Below are 26,672 nucleotides of genomic sequence, written 5' to 3'. Positions count from 1 at the left end.
ATGGCTGGCATGTACCGCTGAGTTTGCATTCAGTTGCATTCAGGCCAGTTTATAGTCCAGCGAAAGAGCATTGCTGTGACAGATGGCGTGCGATGAATGTCACTGGTTGCAGGGATATTTGGTTTATACTCTGGTCCCCTGTAGTGCGTTTATACTTTTTGCTAATAGGCCAACGACCAGTCTACGTCGGGTGACAATAGAACATTCCTGAACATTCTGCAATTTCAGTTGAGCGACACTCTGTTGCTGCCAGACTATAAAGTGGCCTTCTTCACGCCAAGTTCAGTTAACAGCAGCACCTCAAAACGTACATTGGCATCACAAAAGTCCCACTAAAGCAATACTCTGTCCTGTACCAGAGAAAAGTATAAAAATTCCAAATACACCCAAACATGCTGTAGAACAACCAGCCTTCTCAAACCACCAGCACAGCACAACTTTCTCTATTTGCATTACTCTTCAAAAAGGTTCTTACTCCTAAAGCCAGATAGTTTATGTCAGGTACAAGGTCGATGTGGCAGTGCAGGTTCCATTGTACTTCAGTGGCAATGTCCTTCCATTGTATTGCTAGTGTATAAGGCGACAGTTATTGTGGACATGCTTATAGCCATAATGAAATATATTTGTACTCAGTAACCTTGTTCTGGCTGTTCTAATGGAAGGGTTAATGAGCATGTGTACTTTTATATATCTAACTGTCCTACAGAGGATAGTATACTACTACTGTCCAACTATCTTTGGAGATAGTCATTACCAATAAAGAGCCAAATGGCTTCCTTGTCTTTCCATAGGTCTTTGTAGGTTATTTTTGGTTCCATGTGGTTACATTGCCAATTACAGCTATGGTGATTGAATCTTTTTTACCTTCAAAAGAACCAAAAGCTAACATCATTATAAACACCGATTATGTCAAATTTGCAAATGTGTCTTAAATATCAATAAACAGGTTCACAATTTAATGTAAACACTTCTCTTCACAGTCATTTTGAATTTGTTTAAAAGGTGATTAAATGCACTTTTCTCATGGGTGCTTTTTTACGTAGCTGTGACTTGTCTATGGTCATTTTCTTTCAACATCCACTGAATACATAGCCATTTACAGTTGTGTTCAAGAAAATAGCAGTACAACATCAGCAACCTGATGAACCACTTTTATTAGTAGTAGTGATATTTCTGCATGGCAAATAATTTACTTGTAGATGTAGTAGTGTAATAGAAAAACAACAGACCCAACTGTCAAGACATGCACGCTGCTTGTTCTGAGTAATTGACTCATTCATTGAAAGGGGCGTGTTCAAAATAATAGCAGTGTGGAGTTTAATTAGAGAATTCATTAATTCTGTCATTAATTGTCTTTTATTAAGGTAGAACAGATCGAAAAATTGTCCAGAAAGATCAAAGATGATCTACAATTACCTGTAAGTGCTGTTACAGTCAGACGATGTTTGATCGAAGCTAAGCTATCAGCAAGAAGCCACCGTAAAGCACCATTGTTGAAAAAATGGCATGTGCAGAATCGGTTTGTGCAGAATTGTTCTTTTCGGGTCTAGTAGTCGTTGACAGTATGTCAGACTACCCCTGGGTACTGAATTCAAGCCACAGTACACTGTAAAGACAGTGAAGCATGGTGGCGCAAAAATCATGGTATGGGGACGTTTTTCACACAACGGTGTTGGGTTCGTATACCAGGGATCATGGATCAGTTGGAATACATCAAAATACTTGAAGAGATTATGTTGCCATATACCGAAGAGGAAATGCCCCTGAAATAGGTATCCAACGAGACAAAGACCCCAAACACATGAGTAAGCGAGGAACATCTTGGTTCCAGACAAAAAGGATTGAGGTAATGGAGTGGCCAGCTCAACCCCCTGACTTCAACCCCATTGAAAACGTGTAGGGTGACATTAAAAATGCAGTTTCTGAAGCAAAACCCAAAAACTAGTGGAATGTAGTTTGTTTATCCTGGGCTGAATTACCTGGTTCTAGGTGAGAGAAGTTGGTTGACTCAATGCAACGCAGATGCGGAGCAGTTATCAAAAACAATGGTTATGCAACTAGATATTAGTTATTTTTTAACAGATAAATATTCTTTTCTTTGCTTCCTGTAAAAGAATAACGCGGACTTGATAAATGTGTTAATGCTTTGATTTGGAATTGAATGTGTAATGTTTCCACAACATTTGAAATATGCTAAACTAAAAGCTATAAAAAACGTTTTGCACTTTATTCACTTTTTTTAACGCACTGCTATTTATTTGAACACAACTGTATGTATACTGATGATTATAACACAATTATCAACAATCGCCTTTTCATACAGTGAATGTTATGTTCCCTTAGCAACCAAATATTTTACATCTTTCCAATAAATAGATTTTCAGAATATCTAAAATGAGTCTGAAACTTGATTCATCTGTTTCCCTACGTACCCTGATAGTAAATAAAATAAAATAAATACCAAAAGTGTAGCAACCTACAAATGTGTAACATTCCCAAAATGTATCGGTACCATCTGTAACAATGGAATAACAGCACTTCTATCAGAAAGGATTCCGACAGAAAAAATGCTGGCCAGTGCAAATAAGTTTTGGTTCGCATGTTTAAGGGATTTTAAGGCATAAAAATTTCAATCCGAAGGTAATTTGCTTTTATGTCCAGCTGTCATAAATAAGTTCCATTTAATTTCCCTTTGCAGTCAGCCTACTAGTTCCCGACAAGGAAACTTGTATGCAGGGAAAAGCATTGTTGTTGAACAAAGGCTTTGCATGATTCTTTTTTTTCCAGGGTTCCGTGAAAAATTGAGTTCACTCTGATTACAGTGTGTGTTCTTGCTACAGACACTGACATAAGGGGAATAGGCTTGCTTCATATGCAAGCTGGGCAGACTCATAGCCTACACCCTCTGGTTATCAACAGATACTGCATTATAGATTTACTGTTATTCCTATGGTCGCCTCACAGCAAGGAGGTCCTGGGTTCGAATCCCCGTCGGCCGGGGCCTCTCTGTGCGGAGTTTGCATGTTCTCCCCGTGTCTGCGTGGGTTTCCTCCGGGTACTCCGGTTTCCTCCCACAGTGCAAAGACATGCATGTTAGGCTGATTGGAGAGTCTAAATTGCCCGTAGGTATGAGTGTGTGAGTGAATGGTGTGTGTGCCCTGCGATGGACTGGCGACCAGTCCAGGGTGTTTTCCTGCCTGTCGCCCAATGTATGCTGGGATAGGCTCCAGCCCCCCTGCGACCCTGTTCAGGATAAGCGGGTTCAGATAATGGATGGATGGATGGATTCCTACGGTCACATAAAACGTGCCCTACAAGTATATACACTACACGCTAGCTGGTCTGGTAGTGCATGTACATTCCAAGGCTGGGTGTAATGTCTGAGTCTGTTTTAATGAAGGTATCTCACATGTATGATGTTGACCTACTTCATCTTCAAATACATATGCCCACGCGTTTGATACAAGGAAATACTGCTACTGGAAACAAGGAGCACAAATCAAGGTAAATAACTGTAATTATTTTCCATTTAAAAACTTCCTCATTTCCTCATTTCCTCATAGTCAAGCCTCATGCGGCAATCAGAGTGAATACTGGTGTAAAACACAAGGGAACAACACTGACACTACGCGGATGACAGTCGGGGCGCACCGCTAACACTGAAGGCTTGTCACAGAGACTAGGACATGGGATTTGTTGGCTAAACACTGACAGTGCAGGTCCACACTCAGAGCTAATGAAGATTCTATTGTAAGAACACTGATACGAAATAAACAGTGACAAACACAGCCTCAAAACTGTCCCTGGTACTTCCCCGTTCACTGCTGCAGTTCAGTCTGAGAGAATGTAACCGGTACGCTTTGAGACGAGATTAAAAAACAATACATGCACCCGGGCAGTCTTTGTAAAGCTGTACAGAATATACAGGCATTAGGCCTAATGGTCTTTTTGGCTGGAGCTGCAGGTTGGCGATGTTAAAAAATCAGACGCACTTCAGGAACAATGAAAGGAAGCAGAAGACCGTAACTGTTCTCTGATCCTCAGGTTTACGAAAGGCGACAGCCACACCAAGCTGAAATCAGCTGTCTGTGTCAGCACATAATGAGTGCGTATGTGTTTGAGGGGGGATGAGAGCGTGCCAGAGTTTGACTTCAATGGGATAGAAAAGTTGGCCCACAATGTAGGCCACATGATTGGCCATAACCTTCAGGTCACAGCAGGTCACTAAATTAAATTAAAAGAAACAAAAATATCTACTAAGAAACCAACAAGGGTATGTGTCTGTCAGGAACTAAATAGGGAAAGAGGGGCCCGGTGGTTTAGGGAAGAGTTTAAGTGTTGCGCACAGCCAGGGCCTGCTCCAGCTCTTGTCGCCGTTGTTGGATCTGTGGAGAGGGAAAGCAAGAAAATCAATGCTCCAGTGAAACTGAAATAAAAATGTAATCATTAAAGAACACTCATACGTTGAACATAAGCCAAATGTCTGAAGTTAGGTGAGTTTGTTGAATCCGACGGGCATGATAAGAATATGAAAATGTTTGTGGCTGAGGCCCAATGTTTCTGTAGGGAAATAAAGCACCAAATGACAGGAAAACACCTAATTTACACATAGTGTACAGAAATAAAAGAGAAGGAAGTAATTAACAGGTATTTCCCTATATCCATGTGTTCTCTGTGAAAAAGATGGAGATTCAATTTGATGTTATATGCAATGGGCAATAAACTATTCCACTTCCAAAACCCATCAGAGTTTATAACAGTGGTCTCCAACCCTGGTCCTGGAGAGCTACTGAGTCTGCTGTTTTTCGTTGTTACTCTGCACTTAATCAATCAATTAAAGCAGTTGATTAGACAGTTAACTAACCCCACTTGGTTACCTGTGTCTCAACAGAGTGCAGATTTTAAGGTGAAGACAAAAGCCAGCAGACCCTGTAGCTCAACAGGACCAGGGTTGGAGACCCCTGGTTTAGAGTGGTGACCAGGTTCACGCACCTTGCAATAGAAGTATCGACTAACAGCCTCCTGAGACCAGGGCTCATGGTAAAACTCTGCCCTTCTCTCCTCCTCAGGATTACCAACTACATCTGTCATCACCTGCAAACAATCACAATCACAAGTAACTGTTAATGTTTTAACAAGGAAGCCCTGCACCCTGCTCAATTCCAATCAGTGTAGAGAGCTTTGTGGCTGGAGAAATATAGTTGTCTGTTACTGTCCTACCTTAAGATCCCTGCTCTGGGACTTGAGCCAGTCTTGGATGTAGCCTTTTGGATCTTTGGAGAAACTAAGCATGAAGTCCCTCTGGATTTTCAGTTGATTAATAGACTCTATGGTCTCATGAATCTAAAAAAAAAAATTAAGAGTCAGTTATGTGCGTATGAGGTCAGAGCTTTAAACAAGAATGCACATTCCTTGCCGCTGATACATGATTTTCCAGTTATTCACAATACCTGTCTATACTGGCCCTCTAGTGGTGGAACAAACTTTCCACGGTCAGGACAGAAGAATCATTGGCCATCTTATGATGCAGAATGAAAGCCCACCTCTTTAGACAGCATCTTCTTTCCCCTCCAATCCCCACCCCATAGCACTAATACCTTAGTGCGTCCTCAAACGAGGACATAAAATGCTGGCTTCCCTGAGCTCTATACAGCATTTCTATAACATAAGAGACATTCAATGAAAAATTCATAAATTAGATATTTTTAAAATATATTCACTGCAACCTTTTCTTGTCATCCAAGTCACCTGTATTATGTCAACTATATATTTACTTTTTTCTTGTGGGTCTCAGAAGGTTATGCATGAATTTTGGTTTTGATATTTTTATGGTTTTTGGCATAAATCCAAGCATCTACTGCAGAATTTGGTTTTGCATACATACTTCATGGTCTCGCTCGGAATGCTGTTGGTCAGGTCTGGCATAATCTTCTGTAAGGTGAGAGCATTTAGGCTCTCCTACATTGAATGAAATGTAATACAATATCCTAGCTTATACATGTATCACATTTCAAACAACATGTAACTAAGAATATCAGAAGCCAAAAGTGAAATGAGGCCACGCCTCCTCTTACCCAGAGTGTTATCTATCCATCCCGATAGTTTTGCTGAGATTTTAGTTTTCAAGGAACTTACCCTGATACAATGGAACTCAACGCGACCAACATTAGTGGCACTGAAAACAGCAATGTTTCTTTCCAAATATAATGACATCATGAAACATCCACAGACCTTGTTTAATTGAAAATTACTTTAAACTGAAATACGCCAACATATTAAGCTCGCCAGTATTGTGGGGCACAGAATTAACATTGTTTTATAACATTGTTTCAACATTACCAGGTAAAGTTTGGATTTACCTTGTTATCCAGGGAGGCGATTTCTTGCTGATTTGCTGTAGACAGCAGGAAGCTACTCATCTGACTCTTCAAGGGGTCTTCCACCTCTACATCGATGTCATAGCAGGCAGTCTTCTTCTGGTCATTGGGGTCCACACTGTCAAGATAAAAAAAAAAAATGGTGCACACCAACTGTCAGTAATAGTGCCTGTGTGCCTACGCAGTGATATCTTGTCAAACTTTATGAGATTGATATTGTGGTTATTCACAATATTATTGTCACAATATATTACTAATTAATAATATCCAATACAGGAAATTGGAGGAATATGGTGACAAGCCAGGACTTTCAATCAACAATGGAGAGAAAATTTGATGCAGTCATACCACAAAAGGAAAATAGCCAAATAATCCCATGCACAGAGGAGATACTGTAACAAACTTAATTTTGATAAAGGAATCCAAGGACCACACCTAGTGGTTAAGTAGGCACACACCACGACTACGTCGCAAAATTAGTCCAGGCTGTTAAAACGTGAGTCGCTCTCTCTTGCTCTCTCCCTTCACCTGTCTGCATTCTACAATAAACCACCGGTGCAATCCGGAAATTACATATCACCCTGTGTCCAACTCATCCATCCTCTCTGGGGAGTGTCACGGTGCATGATATTTGGTGAGTAAACCCGGGAGAGACGAGTTTCTGAAGATGGACCTCTCCACTGCTGCAGATGCTCACACAGTCCCAGCAGGCTATACCGGCGTCGCAGGTTGCGGCTCCAGAAATTTGGAATTGCGAATAATCAAGTCCTGGTACTACTCCCGTCATCAGCATCCAAATTACTCGGCAAGTGGCAAGGAGGGAAGTACGTTATCTGGGGTTCCTCTTGCGGCGGGGATGGGTCAGTCCTCTGGACCATAAAACCGATGCCATTTCTGCGTGTCCCCAACCCAAGTCCAAAAAAATGGTTTATCCTGGATTTTTCTAGTCTCACTAGCCCCTTGACGAACCACAGGTGAAAGGGACCCTCATTGTGGCTGCAATCTGATGGCGGAGGTAAGGGCGCGGTTTGCAGGAAGGAAGCAGGGCAATCCGAGGACCACGCCTACTGGCACACACCTGGACTACGTTGCAAAATTAGTCCAGGCTGTTAAAATGTGTGCTCTTCCTGCACTAGGTGGCTGAGATCGGGGAACCACGTACAGTACGAGAGAGCTGTGTTCGAGAGAGCTGGGGCTGAAAGTGGCAGAGCTGAAAAGCAACAGAGCGAAAGCAACGGTTTGGTTTCTTTTGCCTTTATTATTTTGGTTTATTATTTTTACCAGAATCCCGTGAGGGTGACGGCCAAAGATTTTTTGTTCATTTTTAGAGTTGCACTCTCTCTCCCTTCCCCAATCTGCATTCTACAATAAAATACTGATGCAGTCTGGATTTTCTATATTTCCCTGTGTCCAGCACGTCTATCCCCTCAAGGGTGTCACGGCATGTGACAGACATACAGTATGTAAGCTTTATTAATATGTGCAATCAATTTCTTTTAAAGAAAATAATACATTTAATACGAATGCTTTTCTTAAATTTGCGTTCACTTATTTATGAACGACAGTTTAGGGTTAAAGGGTAAAAACAAAATATTTTGCCCTTCAGTATTTCTTCCAATTTAATTGCATTTCTCTACAATAGAATAATGTCACATTATATACAGATGGTACAAATAGAAAATGATTAGGTTTATATGGTAATGCGTTTAGGGCAGACCAGGGTCAAATAATTTTATGAGCTTTACTGAGCCTGTCTAGTGTATTATAACCTATGGAATGCTCTCAAAAAGTGCAAATCCCACCTTCTGGTCCTGTTGGTTGACTGAAATGCACCTGGTAAAAAAGAATGACATATTTGACACAGGTTTGGTTTAGGGATTCAGCTCACCTGATAACATGGTTTATAACAATGGGATCGGGGGGCAGCAGCAGGCTTGTGAGACGCTGTGGGATCTCTGAGAATTTGAGCCGGGGGCAGTCAAAGATCTACGAGGGAAGGGGGAGGCACTTAGTCACTTCACAGCAGCAGAGCAGGGATGCACACTTCACTGATACACCTGGTTGCAGTCATGCACCAGCCCATAGTCCTCATTCGCTATGGTACATTATAGAATTATGCATCTTATTTGATGAAGACATGAAAAACACAACTGTAACCTCTGCCTTATTTCAGAGTTAGATAAAGAGGATAGTGGTAATGTTGGCGACGATGAGGATAGTGGTGATGAGAATCATATTAATGCCCATTAATGTTGTACAGATTCTTCCCTGTACAGCATATGGAGAACCCACCCCTTACTGACCACCTACTAAACTGAGCTGAAGAGCTGCTGCTCTTTTGCTCTACAACCTCCCCAGACTCATGCGTGTCACTCCCCTTCTCCCTCCACTGTCTATCTATATATATATCTATATATCAAGTTGCCTATCGGGCAGCTAAAGGGACTGCTCCATTATATCTTCAAAAGATCATCAGACTCTACGCACCTACCAGACCCCTCCTTTCCGCTATCTGTGTTTGTCTGGCAACCCACCACCACATACCGGCACTTCCAGATCACAGTGATTAATGGCGGTGATTATGAAGATGACACTTGTGGACACTGGTTTTTGAGGTAAATTCAGAAGTAGAAAAGTAAAGGTTGACTATACCTGCTGGAAGTATTTGTCACAGTTGATATACTCCTTGTCGTGGGCATCCTGTAACTTGTTGGTCTTGATGTACTGCCAGAGGGCCTGGATGATGGCTGAGCGGGTCTGGGTGTGGATGCCCAGTAGGCGGGCCAAGCGTGGGTCCAGCTTGAACTGGGGGGGCTAAAAAGATTGAATGGGGGATTTAATTAGTGCTAGCATAATAATGAAAATATGAAAATAGCAATGTTTTTTTTTTCCCAAATTGCTCCAATGTAGCTAAGTACATTGATCTGATTTCTTATCAGACTTAAATATAAATTTGGCCTACAGTAGGGTGTCAGTATTTTTTATAGACTGGATTACATATTGCATACCATAATTCAAATGCACCTCTGTTTCTCATCCACGTAGCTTAATGTGAATCCAAATGGATGGAAGGCATTCAAATTCTAACCATCCCCCAAAGAGGTATACTTGTATACAATTTATGAAGCAAACATCCTTCGCAGGAAGTTCACAAGCTTTTTGGTACAGTAACTTCTGAGATGCTAAATAAAATCAATCAAAAATGGGAAAAAATTAGTTTCTGTTCTTAAGATATTTCTTACTACTCTACTGAACTAGGTTACAGGTCCAAACATTTATCACTGCTTGTGCAGCATTAGTAATATGACACAGGGGCATTGTGCCAGCACACAGGCATGAGAGATTACACCAAAATCTGAAATTACTTTATTTTGCAGTTATAGCAGTCCCATTTTTCACAAAATCTGAAAGATGATTGCACACAGGCACAATACAGTTCTGAATCATTTTTTGCATCTGCCGTGAACAGTATATCAGAGGACAAAAACCTAGAAGCTGAATGCCTCGTAAAATAAATGGATATTCCGATAACCTTCATTTTAAATAAAGCATGAACTGTAGGTCACCTTTAATACATTCAGAATTTGAGAGTGGCACAATTGCTTCTTAAAGTCAAGAACAGGTTAATATTTGAACTGACTCAACTGTTAGTTTTTTTTAACCCCTTAGGTATTGCCCCCTTTTCTTAACACAAGCTTGAAAATGACATACCCAAAATAAAATGGATACTATTCTCAAACACTTTTGACTAGAGGCATAATCCTGGTCTCTTCTGAAAGGTAAGCCTCCAAAATTACTCAAAATATTACCAAAGCAAAGTTACAGAAGCTCAAATACAGTGGACATTTTTTTCTCACTGAAAATATTTTCTGTTTTTGAGTGGACACATATTATTGTGGCTATTTAGCTATTATGCATTTGGCTCTAAAGTAAATAAAGTGCTCAGTGAATGTATTCTAATCCATTTAAAATAACATGAGTACAATTATAAGAAACATAGGTGCTGATTACACATTTATAGTTGGGAAACGTTGTCACGTGAGACAACTTGCCCTAATCTGACGTGTGCTAATTAGGGCTATATCTCAAGGTCAGCTGAACATACAGTAGTTCTGCAGCTAAAGTAAATACACTTTATTCTCTCCTCTGCTCAGTACAAAAAATATCATTTTGAATACTCCTACCTAAAAAAAGTTGTTTTACATAAAATCTAAAGTGGCATTTATTTATTTAGGGGAAAAATAATAAAACTGTCCTAACCTCAGATTAGTGTGACTTTGTAAAGGTATGTAAACATGAATATGAAGTCACACAAAAAGACTATTCAACTTAGGTATGTTTTGGAGAAATGAACAGTGTGACAACTTAATTAACAGGCTCAATAAAATGAACAGGCTAAATAAAATATTACCCTCGGTACTCTTCAATATTTCTTTAGTAAATCTGACAAACCACTTTGTGGGCAATTGCCAGAGCATCTAACGTGGAAAGAAATGAAGTTGGCCATTGCAAGCACAGCCTTTGCTATAGATATGCAGTACCTCTCTCTCCCCAAGGTGTCCTCGTCGCACAATTAAACAAAAAACAAAATCAGCTCTTTAGCACCCTCACCTGGTAGTCCAGCATCAGCAGCAATGTACACCGCACGCTGACATCTCCTGGCCTCTTCACCTGGAAGCCATCTGTCTCCTGGGTGGTGGGGGTCCGGTGCCACTGCCGGGAATGCAACCACACGGTAACTAACACCAACACCAACACCCTAGTATACAACTAAACACCCTCAAGGCTATAGCATAATACCACAGACCCTCAACCTGCACCCTCCAACAGTCTAACTCATTCACACAGACACATAAACACACACATACTGTACAGTGCACATACATACACTCTATCCTGCATTGCTTGAAATGACTGCACAGCTGCATGTAATGTAATATCTCATTCTTTACAGGACTGCAACCACATTGTTTTTTTTTCAGTATCTTATTGATTGATGTTTTCACTTGCAACACAGTAAGAGCGTGCAGAGTAAAAATATATACAAAAAAATATACTAAAAGTATAAAATCAGTTAAATAAAGGACAGCACTACCATTAAAAATATTGAATGATTATTTATTTGCACAAATGTTTCAGGAGAAACGGCCTTATTTAGCGTGCCAAAATTAAAAACGGGCATGTGATTGGTCCTATTACGCACCAAGTCACCTTACCTGTTGTAACAGGTGACAGTTATATGTTTGATTGAACCTGCATTTTGTTTTATTACTTTTGGCATGCTGAAGAAGGGTGTCTTGCCCAAAACATTTAATAAATAATCATGAAATATTTTTAATAGTTGTGCAGTCTTTTACTTAATTGATTTTATACATTTAGTAAGACCAGCACCCAGTTACATCTGATACTTTGAGTTCAGCATGTTTCTTTGCATAACTATCTGATCACAGGTTGCACAGATATAATAGGTCTTGTGGTCTGATAGTCTTTAGCATTGGTTGTATTGAGATATCAAATCAGCTGAGAGATGAGAAATGATGACATAACTGTACTGTGGATGAGACCCTATATGACTTGTATGGCAAGTGTCAGTAGTGAGTGCATTCTGTTCTCCCCTGTATAACATTCCTGTTACCTAAAACTGTGCTTGAGCTTTGACGTTTCAGGGAAATCTTTGGAACAGTAAGTGTGAGTCTTCTCCTGATGTTCATGAAGATACATTAGGGCTTTTACCTGATAAAATGTTTCCCTCTTTGCAATAGCATGCAACGGTGAACACATGAGTCATTTTGGAACATTAATCCTGTGTTTATGTGCCAGTGCACTCAATTAAATCTCTATATAAAATACAATAGAGAATGCCTGTTTAACCAGTATAACCTTTACCTGTTACGGTAAATGGTTGGCATTTATATAGTGCCTTTATCCAAAGCACTGTACAACTGATGCTTCTCATTCACCCATGCATACACACACTTGCACACCAACGGCAATTGGCTGCCATGCAAGGCACCAACCAACTCATCATGAGCATTTGGAGGTTAAGTGTCTTGCTCAGGGTCACTTCGACAGACCAGCAACCCTGCCAGAAGACTGCTCTTACCACCTGAGCCAATGTTGCCCCATTGTTATATTGTTATATTGCTATTCATTGCAATACCACTCATAAGAAAAGCACACAAAATAAACTAAATGAAACAGTATTTGGATACAGGGAGGGAGGGACAGAATCAAAGAAACAGCTGGGAAACCAGAAGATCTGATCCTCACCTCCACCAGGTGGTTGTCAGGGCCGTACAGATCTTTGTCGAGCTCAATCACCAAACTCTTGAAGAAAGAGGAGAACTTCCTCTTCTGCTTTCCAGGCTGGAGTTGGATGGACAAGAATGGGAGGAAGATTTAACAACGCCTACACACACCACTGTTGACTCAACAAGAGTCCAGCCATATGCTACTCTCAGCAGTACAACGTTACAGCCATGTGCCCTCCTGTGAAATCCCCTCTGCAGCTTACGACGGATGGAAAAGCTGCACTCAAAAGACAAGTCTGGTTAACTCGTTTTCAATGATAATGTTTGCCAAGGGCATCATTAACAACAACAAAAGAAAAAGAATGACGGATACTATACTTCCAAAGTGAGGTTAACTCACAATTCATCTTGGGAAGTGATGTGTATTTTATCCAATGCATGGCATTACATATTTTGTCATATTCCTGGCTCACTTTAAGAATGGACCACAGCATACATAAAATAATATAATATAATGATTTGGCAACATATCTATTAAATAAAGAGCTAAGATCATGCTTAGAAAGAAGGTTGAGGGTTGATGGATGGCACAGGGGGATTTTGATGCCAAAAATAGTGGCATCCAACTTACTGATTCAGATGAACTCCTGAGTCTAGGACTATTTGTGATATATACACATGCGATCACAGTACAGATACGTGAGTAGCAATAAATCATTTTAAGTCATCAACCAGTTCAAAAGCAAAACCAATTGCATAATTGTGCAACCATAAAAGATAAAAGGGGGATAATCGGAGGAAAACAATTGAGCTGTCATCACCACACACTTACCGTGAGTCTCAGCCCCTTGGAATTATAAATATGACGTACAATAAGGTGAGAAGTTTATATAAAACTTCACTGTATACTTAATCTAAGGGCACACGCAAATGCTATTGCACAACAGAGGAAACTACAGTGCAATCAAAGCCTCCTGTCTCCACCAAACATTTAAAGACTGGCACATAATGCAAAAACAATTCATAGTCACACTGCCCTTTTCCATATTCAGGAATCCCGAGGTCTTTTGCAACACCATGCCAACCAAACAATCACACTACAAATGGAAAAACCACCACGGTCAAACAAATACCACAGAGCAGCTACACCATCAAACAGCTAGCAATTTTCATATTTTGTTCAAACACTAAACATGACCTCAGCTTTTACTGCTGAGTCTCTCAGTTTCCAAGAGTAGGAGCCACAAATATTTTTGCGAAGTCTAATTTTAACACCAATATTTTCAGTTGAGCTGTCATGCTCCACCATATGCATGTGTGCTAGGGCAGATACTGTATATACGTAGGTATATAAAATCACATTCACATTCCCTTGCAGACGAGAGAAACTTTCATCAATCCTGAACTCAGCTACTTCACCTTGGTGTGACAAGGGTCCCGGCTAAATATGTGTCCAATATATAGTCCCCTCCAAAAGTATTGGAACAGCAAGGTCAATTCCTTTGTTTTTGCAATACACTGAATACAATTGAGTTTGAAGATGTACATGAGATGACAGATCAGAATTTATTTTAAGCTTTTTTTTCCTGGTATTTTCATCTAGATTTGTTAAACAATTTTGAACATATCACCTTTTGTATCAGACCACTTAATTTATAGGTGAGCAAAAGAATTGGAACGTGTGACTGATGGGTGTTTCTTGTTGCCCAGATGTGTCCTGTTAGACTGATTGATTAAAGACTGCATTTGTGTTTGAAAAGATAAACCAACATGAAAACCAGACAGCTGTCTTTGGGAGAAAGGCAAGCCATTTTGAAGCTTAGAAAAGAGGGGGAAACAATAGCTTGTATAACAACTTGGAATCTCCAGAAAAAGAAAGAAACCGTTAGTATTCTGAGCAACAGACATGGAAAAGGTCCACCAAAGAAAACAATGACAGAAATATTGTGAGAGATGTGAAGAAAAACACCAAAACATCAGTCAGTGACATCACAAACAATCTCCACAGGTCAGGGGAGAAGGTATCTAAATCAACCGTTTGAAGAAGACTTAGAGAGCAGCAATATAGAGGCCATACCATAAGATGCAAACCACACATCAGTAGTAAGAATTGGAAAGCGAGATTAAAATTAGCAAAGAAGTACAGAGATGAGGCACAAAAGTGCTGGAACACTTGGTACACTTGGTCTTAAAACGTGGACTGATGAGACCAAGATTAACCTCTACCAAAGTGATGGAAAGGCCAAAGCGTGGAGAAAGAAGAGACCTGCTCATGATCCAAAACATACAAGCTCATCTGTGAAGAACGGTGGAGGAAGTGGCATGGCTTGGGCTTGCATGGCTGCTTCTGGAGTGGCCTCACTAATCTTTATTTATGATGTAACTCATGATGGCTTTTGGAGAAATGCGTCCAAACTAATTGGGAGGAACTTCATCATACAGCAAGACAATGACCCAAAACACACTGCCAACACAACAAAGGACTTCATTTAACAAACAACAACTGAAAGAGGCTGCAGTAAAAGACTGGAAATTGCAACTGGTTATTGCAAGCAAGGGATATGCTTAAGTGTTATTTACTTTAATTTACTTAAATAGTCTGTTCCAATACTTCCGTCCACCTAAAAATCGGGTGGCCTGATACCAAAGGTGCTATGTTCTAAGTAGTTTAACACATCCAGGTTTACATACCAGGAAATAAAAGCTGAAATTCTGAACTCTAGTCTAATATTCATCTTTTTACCTCAACCCTAAATGTATTCAGGGAGCAGGGGGTGGGAGGCAAGGCACGGCCGAGAAGGGATCACAAAGTTACCCATGATACGTGGGATAACCCCTAATATAACCTAGGAGCCCCCCACGGAAGGTGTGGAAAGAAACTCCCTGGCGAAACGCCAACCAAAACAGATCCGTAAAAGCTGTCGAAGAAAGTCGGTACAGACTAAGGTCAGAAGATAACCCCCAGAGGTGAGCTCCGCCTATCACTCCCTTTACCAAAAGGGCTTTAGAAAGGAACAAGAACAAATCTCAAAGAGAGAGACGTGGCCGCCAACATGCCTAGCATCAAGTCTCATGGTGAACCACCCGACCAAGGGAAAATAGGAATACCAGTCCCTACACTTGGCCTATCTCTAAAGAGGTTCCTGAAGGTCTTTTAATGTAAAAAGCAATTCAGTCCTCCGACTATCTCTTTTTTCCCCATTGTGCATTCCGTGTGAGGCAATAATGATAAAACGTGGCCGGAGCACCCTCTCCTGGCCTAAAAAACCTGGAATTTCTCCCCAGCACAATTCAGTGTATTGCAAAAACTAAGGAATTGGCCTTGCTGTTCCAATACTTTTGGTGGGGACTTTAATAGCACTGGAAAATATTGGTTCACGGAACTTGATCAGTCAGTGGTTTGTGGTTATGTAACTATTACTGATATTAAGCATCTAATAAAATTAATCTAATTCTGCAAATAATAAGAATATTACACCAAATCCAGATTAAGGACACCTGGGGAAACTCTAGTATGTATTAAGGCAATTCAATCTTTCCTAAGCCTATGTTTTACAGATTAATAGAAACTTTCTCAATGTCATAACACATCTAATCTAACAGTCAACCAACTTTTTTCCACTATCTTTTTTCAGGGCTTAGTAGGGCTATGATTGACGTTATATAAGGGCTTTTTACCCTGCTTCTGGTCTTACTTATGCCCTGAAATTAATCAGACAACAGGGATAAGACTTCAGTGGAAAGAATAAATATTTTTGAAGAAAATTCTTAAATTTGTTAACTTTTTTAGATTTTTGCTCAAGAAAAAATCTTTGGGAGCCTCCTAGCTCCTTGTTTAACATTTAATGGGCTGGAATTTCCTTAAAGCTGGCAGACCTCTATCGATTGCTCGGTCAGGAAAGGAACAAGGAGATCAAATAATGGATAATGGGTAAAATAAGCGATTGGAATGAGCCCAAAGAGTTGCTGAGAGAATGTTTAAGGGCACTTTCACACCTACAGTAAATGTTTGTTTCCTTAATCAAACCTAATGCAAGAATGAATGCAAATCACATGGTCCAGAACTTGTAAACAAAGAGATGTCGTTGGAAATGTTATGAAATTATTGGTCAAATTGGTCAAACCCTCACAATTTTTGCCTGCACTCTGTCTTACATGATGGAGCACCATCAGGTTATGTTCATGCTGGTCTTGCTTTAAGAAGAAAAAATGTTGGTAGTGATTTGGAGCAGATATCACCAGACTGCAGAGAACCACACATATGAATGTCTGTCAAGAGTGCAGGTATTAATTAATTCAATAATAAAGTATTTTGAGGAACAGACTTATCACAGAAGATGGCTGGCTCTATTGGCTCCAACCAGGACTTGTTTGCATTTGCCTTACAGCTACCAGTGCCCAAACTATAGACCTATAGTATAGAGTTGACAATTGCAAACAGGCAGAAATCACAAAAAGTTGGCCCATACAAATACTCTAACAAAGGCCTATTATAGAAGCAACTGTACAAAATTTGTGTACAATATTCTTGAAATGAGTAAATAAATGAATGATAAATGATTGAATGCATGCATGCATGGTCCTGCATACTCTACATGAAAAGTTCCAATATATGAAATGCACTGACCGTTCATCAAGAATTATAGTGAGCATGGTATAGCATGCTTTAGAAAAAGTGCAAAATAAGCCTCTAACTTTAATATGCAAAATTGCCAAGACACATTACAGTGCACTACTCTAAATGTATTCATTCTTTGGACATTATGTATGGCAGCAGCAGAGATCTGTGCTGATACCTTGATGGAGAGCAAGCTGATGTTATTGTTAGGGCTGATCAATTTCATTCCCTGTCTTTTGAGGCTTTCAGCAAATGCATTTCACTTAGAATGTAGTTTTTTGTGATTAATAAATATTCATGTTAAAAATGTTACGTATGATAAACAACAAAAACACAGCAATGCTATGCTTGCTTCACCAGTCACCAAAACTAGAATCTAAACCAAGGGAGTAAATGTACAATGTACAATTCATGGCTGGTATGAAAGCAGCCTAAAATCCCTCAGCTTTCTTCAATCCCAGGGCTCACTTCAATCACACTGGAGAATGGTATGAATGTCATCAGACTGCAAGTTAATAGAAAAAAATTACTCACATCCTCCAGCAACTTTCCCTCAACTCGCAGCTCCCATGATGCAATGCTGCCATCAGAGTCATCGGCATCTGGCTTGGCAGGGTTGAAGGTGTTGGAGATGTACAGCCTAAGTTTGCGTTTTTGCTGCAGATACAAAGGCAAACATGTTTATCATTCATACAATATTATATTCACGGTTAACCTCCTAGCCGCTAATAGTTCCACTGTTCTGTGCTTTCAACAAGTAGTTTAGTTAACTCCAAATTAATTGTTAGGCATTATGTTCAAAAGGGGTAAAACTGATTAAGAATCTATCAACAATCTTAGTCCGCAAATCTAATTTTAACTGTCTGTAATGTGAAGATTTGGCCAGGGTCAAAACTACTCCATAATGTTAACCCTCTCTTATGATAGCGCTCTCAATTTAGCTTTTGAACTATCTATTTTCTACTTGTGGGTAATCAAAACCTCCCTAGTGGATTTGCCAGCTTATGTTATGGAGACTCTATAGATTCAATACAGTATACTGTACAGAACCGTAATGCATATGAAAACTAAGATTTCCCTCGGGGTAGGCAGCATTCCTTCTCAAGTTATTTTCTACAGTATGTGTCTCTTTTCTGTCAATAACTTTAAGCCACTAACGGAAAGGGGACATAGGGGAACACAACCAAAGGTACCTTCATTGGTCTCTTCAGGGCCTCCTGAATGTCCACCCGTTTCCGCATGATGGTTTGGTCTAGCTTGCGCTCAAACGCCAAGAGGTCCATGTAGGCCTGGGACTCTGGGACCAATTCACGGATCTGATTGGATAAATACACAAACAGGAACCAACTATAATGCCATTATTAGAACACAACCATTTGTGTTACTGTATCCCCCGTATCTATTATTATATCCTTGTTTCTCAGCTGCACTTCTGTCCAACCAACAGCCGGAACGAGATTGACGCATTACATAAAACTTTAAAAAATGTTTTACTACTCAGGTTTCTCCCCATTTTTCCAATGCCCAGTTGTATACATTCGCGCTGATGCTGCAATTTCCACAGCATAGTGCTTCACCCGAGTTTATAAACGATTGCAAAAATGCATAATTTTTAGGACACTGCTATAACCCAGTCTTTGGTAAAAAAAAAAAGAAGATGAACAGGAACAATATAACAGCAGTATACTTTAACCCTCGCTCTGGTGATATGGTGAAGACGATTAAAGAGTTCCAGTTTTCTGATGGAACAGCCATCTTTGGGGGACATGCAGCAGACTTCAGTTTGAACACATACCTAATACATCCTCTGACAGTATGGTGCCAATATTACAAAGAAGTGTGAAAAGCTTACATTGAAACCAAATGGCTGCAGGTTTCAGCTATCCAAGGTGTGACATGCTATTGTAGCCTGGATTAATTCAGCTGAATCGCTTCAGTAACCATTTAAGATGTACAGTAGGATAAGGTGTCAAATTTAAGCTGTGTAAGTTGACTGAGGGTATCAGCTAAGCAAGCAATGTCAGGTAATAAAGTTGAACAGAAAACATGTCTCAAAAGGAGGCAGTTAAATGCAAATGTTCAAATGACATGCCCTGGGACTCGTCTCACAACCCTCAACAGATTGTGAAACCAGTCTCTGTTTCACTTTCAAAATCTAGTTTTCTGTCTCTTATCTGCCATTTGATACAATGCACTTACTGGGCTAAGGAATCTCAATGAACCAGCTCTTATCTACCCAAGCCATCACTGAATATGTTCCACACAGTCCCTGGGCAACCACTAATTCATATCATAGAGCACAAAAATACATAAATAGATATCAAGACAAAAGTGAGGACCGGACATCATTCAGGATTCTGAAGTGCAAATGTTGGTGGCCTACTGACTTAGAAGATGCCTTGATTCCACAGTAACTACACAAACAGTGAAACTGAGAAAAATGGCTTTAGAGTTATTTGACCGTCCTGGATTTTGTAGTTACTACAGTTCTTGCAACGTGTTTTCTCTAAAAAGGGGCAGGACTTGAACCAGATACTTGACCACAAAATAAAACAACTATCCAGAAATTAATTTACAGTCTTAAGACAGTTTTGGCCAAAATGGTAGTTTTCTCTGGTTCGCCTTTGAAGGGCAGAGCTGGTGTCAGCTAAGATCAGATCGCTCATCTCAGCTGCAGTCGGCTGTGGACCGCATTAGCCAGAGGTTGTCCGCAATTTCCCCTGCCGTGACACGCCGACATGCTTTCTGTGCAGGTGAGGGACGACGAGGCAGCCCTGCTGAGCTCGGTGCGCCCACGTGTGGCTCATGCAGCGATATGGCCCCGAGCACTGCATCAGCATGCACAGCCCCAGAGGAAATGAGACTGCACCATGCTGCGGCTGAGCCGCCATTCGGGCTCCGACCCAGAGATTCTAACGCTACACCCTGCACAGTCACCCCCCCCTCCCCATCCCTTCCTTTTCCTTTCTCACCCTCCCTTTTTCTCTTATCGTTCTCTCTTTCAACACCGTACAACAGGAGTAGACAGACAACCCAGAGAGGAAAAAAAAAAAAAATCCCTCTTCAAGAAATCTGTCTGGCGCCTCTGCCACATGCTATCTCCAGGTCTCAGCTCGGGATGAGAGGTGCGTAAGCATGGAAACGCCCATGGCGAAGTAGGCATGGGAGCTACGGCATTGCCGACAGCCTGCACGAGCGCAGTCACTCAACCATCCTCGCCACCCCAAAAAAAGACATACAAAAACCATGAATGCACAGCAAGGCAAAAACTTTTCACAGACCATCACAGTAATAACAGGGATGCGATATGTGGAATGGCAGCTCTGGCTCCAGCAGGAGTAAAACAGGCATGTCTAGCGTATACCAACAGCGATGGGTCTCCCTTGAACTTAAATTATTAGGTCTGCCTTACTGGTGTAAATTAGTCCAGTAACCACCCCATGAAGAGCCCCGGGGAATCACCTCCCCAATGTTAAGACCACCCTTCATCCCGAACGGCATTTAAATACCCCACAGTCGCCAAATTAAACCCACAATCCTGCTCTTCCTCGCACTCCTCTGACATCCCTCCCACCGTACCTAAAACACCTGCTACTAAAAAAAAATATATAAAAAAACAGTTCTCTGTAAAAATAAGAAATGGACACACAAACAAACAGACAAACAGACTAACAAGGAGAAACCACAAAAAAAATGAAGCAGCTCACCCTCTGAGGGAGAATCTTGTCTGCCATTTTCCTTCTCTTGGCACTATGGAGGGGGGGGACAGACAGAAAGAAATAAAAAAGAGAGCATGTTACTATGGTGACAGATAGCAGAGTACACAGGCCATCTGCTAAATTACTGGGACACATCCAGACAGCGTTCCCAGCTGTTTGTGGGTAACCGGTAGAGGCGGGGCGCGCGGTGCGGATTTGAGGAGAGAAGAGGGACGCGGCGGGAACCGTGCCGTCACGCAGCAGAGCCGAGCTGCCGGGCGAGGACGGAGCGCAGCCAATTTATTTCCACCTCCACTCCAGGCTTTTTCAATTTTGATGGATTTTTGTGTGAGCTGAAGTTAGTGCCCTCCCTCCCCAACGCTCCCCCCGCCCCTTAGATTTTCAGTTTTGCATTGCAGGGGTTTCTATAGCATTATCCCTGCCCTCTTTCCATTTCTTTTCAGCTTTTTTGCGGGGTTTTTTTGGTATCTATTCACACTCATTGGCTTTCTCATTCTTCTTAAGCAGGCATTCCATTTCATTCCCGATTCCTGAACTAAAATAGATCATTCATTCCCAGCGATCAATCGGCAGATGAAATAACCTCTTCAACTGTTATAATTAGAAAACATATACTTTCTTATCTTCTCTGGTTCTTGTATCTTTCATTCATTGCAATGAGTCCGTTCCATAAACCGCTTTATTTCCGGTGGTGTTTAATGTGACACTACATGAATGTGACGTGACACAAACTGATGTCACACTAACTCTCAGACCCTTATTCATTCACAGCAGCCCCCCCCCCCCCCCGCTTTTCCCATTTGTACTGGAGAAGAGATTGTATATAAGCCTTACACAATGTACTGGAGCAAGCTTGGAAAGAAGCATCTGGACTTGTGCATTTTTCATCTCATATATTCAGTCGCTACCGCTACTTTTCAGATCTGAAGGAATAGCTAAGAAAATGGTGAAAAAGTCCTGCGAAAAGCCCAGTGCCTTTTCACCCAAAAGCAGAACCTAAAAATCCTTCCCAGTGTTTTGTCACCAGGAATGAGTAAAATCAACTGGCTGAGTTCATGGGTGGAAGAAAACTATGACAGGACTTTTAGTGCTCCAAGAAAGATCTCAAGAACAGAGGTGCCTGCTCCAACAAGTACTCTCAGAAATAAACGTACAGTGGTACATTTTAGTTCTTTAAGAAACAAATTTCCAAAATGTACCCTGAAAGTAAAGTAATATTCTATATGGGGACAAAAAAGCAAAAAGGTACAAATGAATTATGCATAGCTGGCTGGGGGGGGTACAGTTTTACGTACCTATTGGGTACCCCCCAGTAACAAGCATTTGTACCTTTTAAGCCATTCTTTCCACCTTTCTATCTGAGAGTGAGTGCATGGGGGGGCTATACGATATGAACCATCAGTTGGGAACCCCATAAATTCTCCTACAGATTGGGCCCCAGTTCTTGCATCAAGCAGAACAGAGGTGTCAAGGCTTTGGGGTTGATGTGGTTGTAGAGGAGGTATTTGAAATTCTGCACATCTCACCCATCTCAGTCTTCCTCTGGGGGACGCACTGTCGCAGCTGCATGAGATCAAATTGGCTCTCACTCTTTACTGTGTAAGAGAGGTTCAAATAAAACCTGCACTTCCTTTAAAGGCTTGGACTTATGCTGAGGTTGATGAATGCTTCATTATTCAAAAATAAAGCCTGTATTCTCTTCTCTAAATGGTTTTGTTTGAAAGACCTACAACTGGCCACCTGGCCTCCTCATTCATTTAAGGTCTCTAATATAGTACAGTTTGAATGCAGCAATGCACAGACTTCAGCACTAAATTATAGACAATGTTTGCATTTTCTGAAAGCATGAAAAGACAGGAAATTAAATTGATCAGCCCTAACGCTAACATCAGCCTGCTCTACGCTGTAGGTTACTCATAAAAACGAATTAACACATTGGTATTAGCTAGCTTGGCTAGTTGAACAACATAGACCAATTTATCTAATTATGAATGGGAATATTTATTAGACGATGTTAACCTTCACTGTTGGTGTTGGCCATATGAAGTTATAGGTAGTTCCATATCTACCCAATATAGCAGTTAGCTAACTTTAGATGCTAGCAAATAGTATTCTAATTCAAATATGTTATTAGCTGACAAGCTGGTTAGCTAACGTTGCACTGTTATCTCACTTAGCTGGCTAGCAAAATTAGCGGGATGTTTAATTCGTTTGTTTTTAATTTCATACAGTGCAGGTCGGGAAAATGGATACCCTGTACTTTACCTTTACAAATGGTAGCTAGCCAACATACACTCCGTGAGCACTTTATTAGGTATTTATTAGACTTAGTTATGAGAGGTATTTTTTAGACTTCTACTGCTAGAGTTATGATAAGTTGTGTGTTCAGAGATGTTCTGCATACCACTGTTCTAATGTGTAGTTATTTGCGTTACTTTCACCTTCCTGTCAGCTTTGACCAGTCTGGCCATTCTCCTCTGACGTCTGTAATTAACAAGGCGTTTATGTCTGCAGAACTGCTGCTCACTGTATATTTTTTTTTGTTTTTTTGCACCATTTTTTGCAGACTAGAGACTAGTGTGCGTGAAAATCCCAGGAGATCAGCATCATTCCACAGGCAAAGTCACATTTTTTCCCATTGATCCCAATGGTTGATGTAAACATTAACTGAAGCTCCTGACCCGTATCTACATTATGCACTGCACTGCTGGCACACAATTGGCGGATTAAATAATCACATGAATAAGTAGGTGTAATAGTAAACATGTTCCTAATACAGTGCTTGGTGAGTGTACATAGTATAGAGGTTTGCCTGAAGAGGGTTTCCACTGTTTGCAGTCGGATTCCACAGTAGACAAACCCCTGTGATGTCGAGGCATGTCATTTATTGACACAGCATCACAGCAGGAAATGCACACAAGGAGTAACAGAGGTGGTAACAAACTATTCGACTTTGCATTTGTGAACTGTACAATTGTCTTTCAAGCTAATAAAAGAGCAGAATATGTGCATTCACAGCCGAATGCAACACATAGGCCCACTGTGACAGGTTACAGAAGACCTGCATCATTTATTATAATTTAGGTGACTTAGCCTACTAAAACCACCCTGTATCTGGGACAGAACCAGGACAGGAGACTGAAGATGGTCCGGCTGCATCTGAATTTGTAATGGGTCAAATACATAATTTTTTTTAGATTCGAATACATTTTTGTGCTCACTTGAACTTGCCTTACGCAATTAAGCCAACCAAGAGAACCATAAGGTAGGGTTTGCACTTTCTGAGAGTATATCAGTTCCAATACACAAGACAAGCTTATTAAATCGTAGAAAAGTATTGTATTTGAATCCAGAACAATTACATATTTGACCCAGGTCTGGAAATACAAGCTTGTTGCGGGAGGCACATTTCTCAAGTGTGTCAAACACAAGAGTATCATAGGCTTCACAACCCACCAGAAACAACTATTTGTAATGTGTTACTTTATTTGTCTAACATTGATTGGAGGGCTCCAACAGTGATTGTGTTCACACATCTATCTTGGCGGAGGTGCTGGTATATTTTAGAATACATAAAGTCTCTTTTTCACCTGGTAATGGCACCTCCACATTACACTTCAGCTGTCAAACATCTCCGGGCCATCGCGTACTATCTTAACAGGAAGACAGGTCTCCAAAATGCATTTGGTAAATTTGAAGAGGTACATCTAGTGCTTTGAGAACTCCCACAAGCATCTTGACTGGCTTCACTAAAGAATAAGAATCTTGTACCTTGCATATCATATGACTGATATAAGGGTCTCCTTCATCAATGTGAACTATGAATTATTGCCCAATATCCACAGACCAGACCACAGCAAATTCCATTTTCACATTTCTCATCATGCCATGCTTCAATAACATGCACCACCACATTTAAATTAAACTAATTACGATGTAGTTGACCTTATAATTGACCCAAAATAAAAGGTAAAGAGAAATGCTATCTTCTACTGGCTAGACCAGAACATTTCAAAGAGATTTATGCATTTCACTACAATTAAAATGCTGCATTTCTTATGCGGCATAAACCTGAATGCAATTATTAACATTTTCTCCTTTGCTTAATGATCACAATATTGAACTCCGATTCACCATATTTGTTCATGGAATAAATTGTGGTTTAGGTGTTTGCATAACCGCGCATTGCATTCTATGCATAGCATTAAAATATACTGAAGATCTTTCTGTGTTTGGGGCTCCATTTGCAATATTAGATCTGGAAAACAGCCCTTTGTTGGAGACACATGCCTGTCCTTTATAAACATACAGTGGAAACAGGACGGTGGGCAGAGCTATGGGGCAGTGCTGGGGTCAGGGATGGGGGCATGGGTGAGGGAAACTAAAAACACGCGGTCAAACTAACATGCATCAGAATAGACTCCTACTTTGATCCAAGCGTGGGATCTGATTGGGCTTCTCGCATGTCCATCTGTCTTGTTGCGATCTCATTGGCTCCAGGGAATCCAACTGGTTTCCTAAGGATTGATGGGATTTGAAGGTTCTCCGATTAGTGGTTGATGTGAATTGGCGGGAGGTTCCATTTGGCTCTGGCAATGAATGGGTGGGTGTGTGTGTGTGCATGTTTGTGTGTGTAGGAATGTGTAACGGGAGTGCGGATGGGGGCACTTTACTGACTGGCCGATTAGGGGAAGGGTCTGTTCTGTGTATCATGCTCCAGACACCGGTATTAGTGAAGATGGCATAAAGCCAGACGGACAGACAGACATACAGCCACAAATAGGTACTGAACACCATTGAGAACTGAGGGATTAGAGCGCGTATACATGTACAGTATAGTCCATTGCCATCAACAGCAAAGAGAGGATAATGGTGAGGGGACACAAATAAAGAACACAATATGGCATCCACAGGAGGAGAAAGACAGAAAGGGGAGTATCCTGATTTGGCACCGGCCCTTGTTGCGGTGAAGCACTCCGTAATCCCAAATAAAATCCTGCCTGTGCGAGAGAAGACTGGATTCGGGTCCTATGAGGCAATGTGCAATTGCCAACAGAGTTTCTCAGGCAGGGAGGTTTTTGGTCACCACACTGCACAACAGTGCCTCCTCTGGTCAAAGGGGTATCCTGAGGCTCAGAAATGAAAAGAAATGGTGGCCGAGGGAATGCTTATTAGTCTGAGCCCTCCTGAATTTGTTGCAGACTTAAGCCTGATTTATACTTCTGTGTCGAATCTACGCAGAGGCTACGACGCGTAGTTACATTTCTGGGGAGGTGCGCATCGGGCTACGCCATAGCCTCTGTGTAGATTTGATGCAGAAGTATAAATCAGGCTTTAAAAGTGAAAGTGGGGATTCTCGCTTGAGGAATAAAGGAGGAAAATAGGGGATAAATACAGTAATTAAAAATGAAGCACGCAATCTTAGGTACAGTATACAGCAGGCATTGACTTGCACGCCATCAGATTCAAACAAACTGTGCCTTAAAAAGATAAGCCTTCATTTCTTCAGATGAGGAAATATTATATTATATGTGTATTGCTGGACATGTGGAACAGCGGTTACAAAAACACAGGTGGGATGAGATGGACAATTGTATTACAGAGATATTCATCTTGTGGGTCAAAATAAAGGCTCAAAGAAGCTCATGGTATTTTGAAGCAACATATGCAAAAAGGACAGGCTTGGAGGGGCTGAATATGTTCTCTT

The 26,672-nt window shown here is 40.9% G+C and overlaps 1 protein-coding gene across 2 annotated transcripts in view; it reads right to left on the bottom strand.

Moving 5' to 3' along the window:
- Positions 1-1,135: 1,135 nt before the first annotated feature.
- The window catches only part of LOC133125838 (SWI/SNF-related matrix-associated actin-dependent regulator of chromatin subfamily D member 3), a 38,277-nt gene continuing 12,740 nt past the window's right edge, over positions 1,136-26,672 (bottom strand). Inside the window, exons 3-14 of one of the 2 annotated variants that reach the window (XM_061237513.1) lie at positions 25,393-25,482; positions 20,954-20,996; positions 18,440-18,562; positions 17,781-17,903; positions 12,648-12,743; positions 10,989-11,090; positions 9,030-9,191; positions 8,266-8,363; positions 6,360-6,495; positions 5,221-5,343; positions 4,993-5,094; positions 1,136-4,385 (exon numbers count right to left, since the gene is read on the bottom strand). In XM_061237513.1, coding sequence (XP_061093497.1) covers positions 4,332-4,385; positions 4,993-5,094; positions 5,221-5,343; positions 6,360-6,495; positions 8,266-8,363; positions 9,030-9,191; positions 10,989-11,090; positions 12,648-12,743; positions 17,781-17,903; positions 18,440-18,562; positions 20,954-20,996; positions 25,393-25,482 — 1,252 coding nt within the window. In that variant the 3' untranslated portion in view covers positions 1,136-4,331. The remainder of the gene's footprint in view (positions 4,386-4,992; positions 5,095-5,220; positions 5,344-6,359; positions 6,496-8,265; positions 8,364-9,029; positions 9,192-10,988; positions 11,091-12,647; positions 12,744-17,780; positions 17,904-18,439; positions 18,563-20,953; positions 20,997-25,392; positions 25,483-26,672) is intronic. The other variant, XM_061237514.1, reaches the window with a different exon arrangement.

This window comes from Conger conger, chromosome 4, assembly GCF_963514075.1.
Source record: "Conger conger chromosome 4, fConCon1.1, whole genome shotgun sequence".
Taxonomy (NCBI): domain Eukaryota; kingdom Metazoa; phylum Chordata; class Actinopteri; order Anguilliformes; family Congridae; genus Conger; species Conger conger.
This window is presented reverse-complemented; position numbering and strand designations above follow the sequence as displayed.